A 10031-nucleotide genomic window follows, 5' to 3' on the forward strand; every position below is an offset into this window, starting at 1 on the left:
TTTCCTTATGATTAATATCTTTGAGGCGAACTTCAAACCTATTACAACCACTTTTGTTGAAACCAGACACAAACGCGAACAAATCGTACAACATGTGATATAAGTGAACAACAACGTACGTACATTACGTAAATAGTGTGGCAATCATAATCTGCCTATCAAATGTATGCTCTTATCTCTGCCGAGATACAGCTCCCTCATGGGTGCAGTAGGACATGAAATGTTCACGTATGTCCTTTGCCTGTCGGGATGGATTCCTGCCTCTATTGGGCCTCAGAGAGAGCAGTTGTTGAACCTGACCACACGAGGAATTTGTCATCGGCGTCTCTATATTTGTTGCTATGGCAGTACCGTACAGAGCGCTTTCATTTATGTCATTATGCCTTAAAAGAAATATTATGAAGAGCAATGCACGCTAACACTACCTTGTCAACTGTTGACGGTTGTAAAGCAATAGTAGTCTGCAACACACGAAACTTATTTGCAAGCATACCAAACGCATTTTCAACAGTTCGCCTTGCTCTAGACACTCGGTATGAATATATCCTCTGTGCAGAATTTTGATTCTTGATGTTGAATGGCTTCATGAGGTAGGGTTTCAATGGGAATGCATCGTCCCCTACAATGACATGGGGAACCCTTACCATGCTTCCTGGCAGACATGTAGGTCCTGGAACATCTAATCAGTTTTTTTCGAGCATGTCACGAAGTTTGCAGCTCTGCCATACTCCACCATCAGACACGTCCATTAGTGCCAATGTCGGCGAACGTAAACTCACAATTGGCATTTACAAGTGCTAGAAGGACAATGCTAAGGGTGCCTTTATAGTTGTAATAATATGAACCACCTTGATGTGGAGCCCATATAACGATGTGTTTTCCGTCAATAGTTCCAATGCAGTTGGGAAATTCCATTTCCTCTCAAACTGGGCTGCCGCAATTAGAAGGTGTTCAGTGTAGAGCAACAGAGATGATTCCTTCATTACGAAACAAACCCTACGAGGAAAGGCTGTCACATCTAAACCTGTTTTCTCTTGAAAAACGCCGCCTCAGAGGAAAACTGATCGAGTGCTTTAAAATACTTAACGGTTTTATCAGCGTGGATCCGACCAAGCTGTTTGTGATGGATGATTCGACGCAAACGAGAAATAATGGCGCTAAACTCAGATGCAGACAAGTTTATTCAGATTGCACAAAATTTTTCTTCACTAATGGTATCGTTGGAGATTGGAACAGATTACCACCATCAGTGGTGCAGTGTAACTCGATTGCATCGTTTAAGAATAATCATGACCGCTATCTCCTCCATCTCAATGTTCACTAGGTCAGTTTCAACGCCATGGTGGCCGCATAACAACTGTCACTTAGGTTTAGGACGGACCACCTAGTTTGGGCCTTAGGGCCTGTGTGGTCTGGTTATCTATGTAATACTCTCTCTCTCTCTCTCTCTCTCTCTCTCTCTCTCTCTCTCTCTCTCTCTCTCTCTCTCTGCCCACCATAACCCTCACCCCCCCCTTCCTTCACCTCACAATCACAGTGAAGAGCGACCCGCTGAAGGCCACTCCATGTATTTTTCCTCCAAGATATATTCCGAGGTAGTAACCGATCCACAGCACAACGGAGGCACAGTTCCCTGACGGCCGCCGCGGATACCTGACGTGACACAAGCGACGACCAGCTCGAGAAGTCTTCTGCCTGGCCACCATGAGCAAGCAGCTGTTGAGCGGACACGAGGTGGAGGAACTCACCAAGGAGGAGCAGAAGGCGATTGGCTTCAATAATTTCGTACACGGAATAGTCCGCCTCAAGCCCGAGGGATGGGTGTACCCCGGCACGGCGCCCACCTTCCTTGACAGGATATACAACATGGAGGTACACACCCACGCATTCCTCGTGTATGCATGCATCCACTTTACCTTCCCTCATGTAGGCCACTCATTCATCAATCATTGGTGTCCGTCATAACATCCGATCTCGCCCCCGTCACGTTGAGTCCCTCACACCAACATATGGCGTCCTTCACTCTAGTTCCGACCTGACGACGTCCTGATCACGACCTTCCCCAAGTCCGGCACCTCTTGGATGCAGGAGATCATCTGGACGATGGTGCACAACCCCAAGCTGGACAACCCCAAGGCACAGGAATCACTGTGGCTGCGCTCGCCGGAAATCAGGTGTGTGGGTACAGGTAAAGGTTTCGGGGACAGGTGAGGGAGACTTATGGTTGGGAAAAGCAGCGCTAAATATAGAGTTCTGAATAGCTAACATGTGAAGGCCTATGGCGGCCTCCATGTATATTTTCAAGTGAGGCATGTAAACTGTAAGACAATATATTTAAGAAAATGCCCTCGGATTTTCTTCAATATATTGTCCCCTATATTATCGTGCTTCCATCTCTTTCTAGCCTGGACATGATGTTTGATCCGAAGACATTAGGCGGCAAGGCGCCGGAATCCTACCAAAAAAAGTTTAGGGAACAGTGTCCGGGCAAGAACGAGAAGGAAGGTGTAACCCTCCACCTGGCAGACGCAGAGCCCAGTCCCCGCATCCTGAAGAGCCACTACCCGTTCACCCTCATGCCCAAGGACGTCCTCGACAGAGTAAAGGTCAGCGACGGTCATTCGTATTAAAAAAAAAGTTTATATTGTGAAATGTTTAAATAATCCCCCCCAAAAAAAACCTGAGACATTTGTTTTGAGGCAAGCCACAGGCCAGCTCTTGGGACGTATTAAACCGCTGTCCGCACAGGTTGTGTACGTGACCCGGAACCCCAAGGACATGGCTATCTCGCTGTTCAACAACTTCAAAATGTTTAAAGTGTTCGAGTTCGAGAGCGAAAAGGAGGAGTATTTCAAAGACATCATGAACAACAAAAGTTAGTGATTTTTTTTATTATTACGTGTTATACGTATGTTTTATGTCTATCCATCCATTTTCTATTTTTCTTTACTTCTGTCTATACTTAATATATAAATATTTTTCATTTATAATTTGAGTCGTATTTGCATCAAGTGTATATCTGATTAAGTTGCTCCACCCACCCACGACTCTACCCGTGGAAAAGTTTTGCCAGTATCCTGCCTGAGTCTGGTATGCATGTTATGCCCATTTCTAAGTGTCCTTAGCTTTATTTTTAGTGTTAGAACTTATCTAGATCCCTCTCATTGTTTTGTTAAGCTTATTCCAATTTCCATTTGAATCGTATCATTCAAATCTGTCATATAATTCACTTCAATCACCTCGAAACTACTTCCTAACGCATAATGAATGTATTGTGCTTCCTCTGCCTTTCTCTGTCCGCCAAGGCTCAATGCCATGGTGTAATTTTGGTAATGCTGCTCTGTATTGATTCGAGGTAAAATATTTCTTTCAGTGCAATAAGAGCACACCTTTAAGTAGCAGTGCCAGGATACGTTTTCTATTCCTGTTACCTCGATGTATAAAACATCGAACTGTAACTCTTAAATGCACGGTGGTGGTTCAGTGACTCTCGGGTTGGAGGCCAGAGCCCACACGCAAAACAAAATGCATTTGGCAGCTGGAATGACAGATGTAAAAGATTGATTATGCACTTTCTACGGATGTAGTTCTTCTTACACTTACTGCATTCGTCGTTGTTGAACTTAACTATTTACTGGGCCAGTAATGCGTGTCGTTAAGTCAACTTCCGCAAGACCTCAGGGCCGCTTTCACAGTCACTTTGTTTGTATTGATCGTTACCAATATCGGCGATCAACGCTATAGTTTTCCACGTGAAACTGGCCTATGGGGTAGTGGTGGCTGTAGAGGAAGCGAGAGATGTTGAGTGTGTGTGCCAAGGTGCGGGGCTAGGCTAACCCCGCAGCAGCGTATACCCCATCGGCCAGTTTCACGTGGAAATTCTATAGCGGCGATCACCGCCATTGGTAACGATCAAAACAAACAAAATGACAGTGAAAGCGGCCCTGAGTCAGTCATGTTGTCTGATCTTATCATCGTGATTCCTGATGTATTGGACTCTGATTTTTCTCCGTCTACTTACGACCTGCATCCTGTCACAAAGCCACGCTCTGATTCACCCTTACTTTGGTTTCAAGGGTGACGAATTATTGTTTTGCCACTCGCTTCCTAGACTTATCTCTAAGAATAGCTCTTCCCCTTTTTGTTGAGAAAATCTTAACCTAAAGACGTTTGAAACTACTTGACCGTGAATGCACACAAATCCTTTCAGCTCTTTATTGCCCCTACTGGCCCCACGTGAAGGAGGCGTGGGGGAAGAGGCACCACCCTAACCTGCTCTTCCTCTTCTACGAGGATATGAAGGCCGACATCATGAAAGAGCTGGGAAGGATCAACGAGTTCCTGGGAACAGGGCTGAGCCAGGAGTCCCTCGAGAATGTGAGTGCTTGGCGGAGGTCCGGCTGTGGGAAGGGTCTCGAGGTCTTTACTGCAGCACTGATGTTTGTTGTTGTGTATGTCGCGGCACACACTCACAGCTCTTCCCTCAGGTGGCGCGACACACCTCCTTCTCGGCCATGAAGTCCCGAGGAGAGCCAATCACAGACCAAGTGTTCGACAAGAAAGATGACAACGAAGTCAGATTCTTCCGAAAGGGTGAGCATTGCCGTAGACATTCCCCGGCCATCTCTCTGTTCCCTTGTGTATGTTATACGAATATTATTTCTATTTTTGGAGGTCAAAGTATGGGGCTGAAGAGACCGCTTTCTCTAGGTTTGTCTGTTCCTGGTGTATCAGTCGGGTGTTCCCGCTGGTAATCGCGTAGGCCCAACTGTTTCAAGGCTCTGGTGTTGCAGGCACGACGGGTGACTGGAAGAACCACTTCTCGCCGGAGATGCAGAAGGAGTTTGACCAATGGATTAAGAAAAACCTGGCCGGCAGCGACCTGAGCCTGAGCTGGGCCCTGGCGGAGTGAGCCTCGCCTTGGCGCGGCGCCAGCCACTCTTTCGCTCACTCGTGTGAAGTAGTATGTGGGTGCACTCTTTTAGTTTTCAGATTTGTAGTGCAGAATTCAGCATTCCAAAAAAACTGCTTTTTTTTTTTTTTTTTACTATTAATGTTAATTCCAGCAATGTTCCACAAAATTTATATGTCGACAGCAATATTTAGGGTAGGCGGTGGCCGAAGTGATAGCGTACTGGACCCACATTCGCCGCGTGATGGACGACGCGGGTTCGAATCCTCACGCTACCACTCGGATTTTTCGGTCACCGCCGAGTGGCTTAAAACTACCCACATGCTGTCCTGAAGACCACCCATCAACCCGGACTCTAGAGGAAGCCGTCCAAGCGAATCAAGTACGAGTTCCGGGGGGCAGCATGAGCCAATGCAAGATGGCGCCACTCTAAACACTCGCCTGCGCCAGAACGGGCTGGGCCGACCATCAGGCCCCACCTGGAAGAAGCCTTGGGCCGACCATCAGGCCCCACCGGGAAGATGCCTACCGGCGCAATAGGCAAAAAAAAAAAAAAAAAAAAAAAAAAAATTAGTGTCTTGAAACCTGTTTACTACTGAGTAAAGGTTAAACCAGTGCTCTGTTTACGTCATTGTGGTGTTCAGCTGAAGGTGTGAGCCAACCAGATGCTTGTTATGCAGGGTTGGTGATTTTTTTGATTATTTAAAAAAAAATAATAAAATAAAAAAATCGGTTTTTTTTTATTTTATGCTTTATATATATATATATATATATATATATATATATATATATATATATATATATATATATATATATATATATATATATATATATATATATATATATATATATATATATATATATATATATATATCCTGCTGAGTGATTTGAAAGTCTCCATAGGTTAGTTTAGGTTTAGGGCCTGTAAGTCTGAGCACAGTCAAGGATACATACTTGTTCAATACTTGTTTGTAGTTGGTACAGAACCAGGTTTAGGACAGATAGAGTTGCCTGAAGTTGTCATTATCATGACTGCATATTATATTATTACCATACAGAAGAATATCTACTTTTATTCTGTTACTGTTTGGTTGCTAACCTTGGTTATTATTATGATACATTGCCTTCCAAGTTAGTAAAGACTAAGGGAGGCTGAAATTTTACCTAGTAAAAAACATATGGCAAGTTGGCAACATTAGAGCAAGAGAATATAATAATGTATGATTTTTTTTTTGGTATATACCTTGAAGAGAATAAATGAATCATTGCACATGAATAGGTTGTTTTACTTTACCATCTTTGGAGCAAATCATTTAACTTATGGAATACTTTTAGTCCAATATATATATATATATATATATATATATATATATATATATATATATATATATATATATATATATATATATATATATATATATATATATATATGTATATATATATATATATATATATATATATATATATATATATATATATATATATATATATATATATATATATATATATATAAACCATGATTTTTTTTTTTTAGTAAAAAAGTCAATGATATAATTATTTGATTAAATCAATTTGATTTATTCATTGCCAACCCTGTTGTTTTGTTTCCTTGAACTTTTTGTTAGGTTGATTTTTTTTTTCATTTGCCTTCTGCTTCAACGTTTTTTTCATATTTATATTGCGTTATCTCCATTCTGTGGGAATATTTGACCCCACCCTTCTACGACTGTCTGTCCAAGGCCCTCTCGTAGTGTGTCTGTCTGCCCCCTCCCCTCCCCCATATCTCTCTCTCTCTCTCTCTCTCTCTCTCTCTCTCTCTCTCTCTTCTTAGGCGTAGCCTAAGCAACACAAACAAATTTGATGAACTGAGATGTCTTGCTCTAACAGAAAATTTTGACATAATTGCTATAACCGAAACATTTATCGACACCACAAATATTGATTTAAGTTCCGAATACAACATAGATGGCTACAGACTCTTCAACAAAGATCGTGTAAACCGTAGAGGGGGTGGCGTCGCCCTTTATGTCAACAGCTATTTGCAACCCACCGACAAAACACCGGGAAACAGTAAAGTTGAACATTTGTGCGTGCGAGTAAACATTGCAAAAGTCAATTTAAATATATCTGTCACCTACAGACCTCCCGGGCAATCACTCGATGACGACCTTGAAATGTACAGCGTCTTAAGGCAGTCACTTAATAACAACGACTCACTGATATTAGGAGACTTTAACCTCCCCCATATCGACTGGGCGACACTGTCAGGTACAGAAAGCGAGTCACATAGAATGATCGAATTTCTAGAAGAAAATTATCTAAGCCAAATGGTTTCTGAGCCAACTCGACAAAATAATATACTCGACCTTGTTATAACGACCCAAGATAACCTAGTCAGTAGTGTCACGGTAGGAGAACACCTCGGTACTTGCGATCATAAATTAGTGCGCGTCGACATTAGAGCTCAATCATCAGTGACTGAAAATAAAGTAAAGGTGCCCAATTTCAAAAGAGCTAACTTCGTAGAAATCCGACAAAAACTAACAGAAATACAACTATCAGATGACGGCAACGTAGACGAAGCCTGGCTAAGCCTTAAAAATCACTTACTCACTCAGCAGAACACATTCGTCCCCTTGTGCGAGAGGCAAATTAACACTAATAAAAGCCCACCGTGGTTTAATAGCGAAATTAAACAATCAGTCAATGAAAGAAAATTGTTTTACAATTTTAAGAAAGAACAAAGCACGCCCGAAAACATTAGACTTTATAATGATGCCAGGCGACGAGTAAAGAGACTAGTAGGTCAGGCAAAGCGTAGATATGAAGAAAATATTGCAGCCAACTGTAAAAATAATCCGAAATCTTTCTTCAGTTATATAAACAACAGAAAGGCGATCAAAAGTGGTATTGGACCTTTAATAAACAGCGACGGTGCACTAGTGACTGACAGCCAACACATTGCAAACCTCTTAAACAATTACTTTTCCTCGGTGTTTACTACTAACAGTCTTCCTCTCGCTACCACCAACACCAGTACTATTGTAAATCTCGAGCATAAATTGTCTAATTTTGAAATAACAACCGATGAAGTCCTTAAAGCTCTCCATTCACTTAAAACAAATAAAAGTCCCGGACCCGACAAAGTATATCCTATACTGCTTAAAGAAACAAAGAGCGAAATACTCTCCTCCCTCACTACCGTATTCAATATGTCCTTGCGACAAGGCATCGTCCCTTCGGATTGGAAAAAGGCTAACGTGACACCGATTTTTAAGAAAGGAGACAAAAAAATACCAGGTAACTACCGACCCATTAGTCTAACTTCAATTGTAGGTAAGCTACTCGAGAGCATAATTAGAGACAAAATTGTGAGTTACCTCGAAAGCCACTCATTAATTGGGGATTCACAACATGGCTTCCGTAACAAAAGATCCTGCCTGTCAAACCTACTGACCTTTTATTACGATCTGTTCTCAATTTATGACGTAACCAAATCAGTGGACGTAGTCTATCTTGATTTCCAGAAAGCGTTTGATAAAGTCCCACATCATAAATTACTTTATAAATTAAAGCAAATAGGCATTGACGGTCAAGTAAACCAATGGATCGCGAATTGGTCGAGCAACAGACAACAAAGAGTTGTGATTGATGGATTTAACTCAGAGTGGGCGCCGGTCACTAGTGGCGTCCCTCAGGGCTCGGTTCTTGGCCCAGTGCTCTTCATTATTTACATCAACGACGTGAATGTTGGACTCAATAATCGCATTAGTAAATTTGCAGACGACACAAAGATTGGTAACTCGGTTCTCACTGACGAAGACAGGCAAAGCCTCCAAGAGGATTTGCACAAAATTTCAGCTTGGTCGGATAAATGGGAGATGCCCTTTAACGTAGACAAGTGCCAGGTCCTTCATGTTGGAACAAAAAATAAGAAGTTCGATTACGAAATACTCGGCGTTAAACTCACAAGCGTTCATTGCGTTAAGGACCTGGAGATTAAAATCGCGTCAAACCTCAAATTCTCACATCAATGCATCGATGCAGCAAATAAAGCGAACAGAATGTTGGGCTTCATTAAAAGAAACTTTTTATTCAAGAATAAAGATGTAATACTTCCGCTCTACAATAGTTTAGTCAGACCCCACTTGGAATATGCGGTACAGTTTTGGTCTCCCCACCATGCAAAGGACATTGCTAAACTAGAAGGTGTTCAGCGTCGAGCAACAAAAATGATCCCTTCCTTGCTTAACAAATCCTACGAAGAAAGGCTTTCCACCCTTAACATGTTCTCTCTTGAAAAACGTCGCCTCCGAGGAAAACTGATCGAATGTTTTAAAATACTTAATGGTTTCACGAATGTAGACAGAACAAAACTGTTTATGATCGATGACACTATGCGAACGAGGAACAATGGCACAAAACTCAAATGTAGACAAGTAAATTCAGACTGCACCAAATATTTCTTCACCAACGTTGTAGTGCGAGAATGGAATAAGCTCCCACCATCAGTGGTCCAGTGTAACACGATTGACTCCTTTAAAAACAAGCTCGACCGTCACTTCCTTCAACTTAATATTAACTAGAGTAGAAAAGCAACGTTTTGGAGCCATCTGATTAATGTAAAATCACTTAGGTTTAAGGACAGACCACCTAGTCTGGACCATGGGGTCTTTGTGGTCTGATTTTCTATGTAAATCTCTCTCTCTCTCTCTCTCTCTCTCTCTCTCTCTCTCTCTCTCTCTCTCTCTCTCTCTCTCTCTCTCTCTCTCTCTCTCTCTCTCTCTCTCTCTCTCTCAGCTCACTGCCCTCGTTCAGACTGGTCGCGCTGCTCTGCTCTGCTGAGAAACGGGAGTGAGAACCGCGCTGCGATCGTGCACAACCTTGCTGCCTGTTGCCTGTGATTTACCTGCGTGTGTTTCGAGTGTGTTGTTGAGTGTTTTTACGTGTGATTTGGCTGTGTTTCCGGGTGTTTCTGCGTGGGTTTCAGAGTGTTTCGAGTGTGTTTTTGTGTTTTCGGTGTTTTTGCTTGTGATTTGGCTGTGTGTCCGAGTGTTCTGCGGGGGTTTCAGAGTATTTCGAGTGTGTTGTTGTGTTTCCGGTGTTTTTTGCGTGTGAT

At 42.4% G+C, this 10031-nt stretch overlaps 1 protein-coding gene across 1 annotated transcript; it reads left to right on the plus strand.

Moving 5' to 3' along the window:
* The first annotated feature begins 1592 nt into the window (after positions 1-1592).
* On the plus strand, positions 1593-5065 carry LOC126989695 (sulfotransferase 1A1-like). Its single transcript, XM_050848312.1, has 7 exons — positions 1593-1872; positions 2029-2174; positions 2405-2606; positions 2749-2875; positions 4211-4377; positions 4488-4593; positions 4794-5065. The coding sequence occupies exons 1-7, from the start codon at positions 1705-1707 to the stop codon at positions 4910-4912; spliced, it is 1035 nt and encodes a 344-aa protein (XP_050704269.1). The 5' UTR covers positions 1593-1704; the 3' UTR covers positions 4913-5065.
* The last annotated feature ends 4966 nt before the right edge of the window (positions 5066-10031 follow it).

This window comes from Eriocheir sinensis, chromosome 6 (assembly GCF_024679095.1).
Source record: "Eriocheir sinensis breed Jianghai 21 chromosome 6, ASM2467909v1, whole genome shotgun sequence".
NCBI lineage: Eukaryota > Metazoa > Arthropoda > Malacostraca > Decapoda > Varunidae > Eriocheir > Eriocheir sinensis.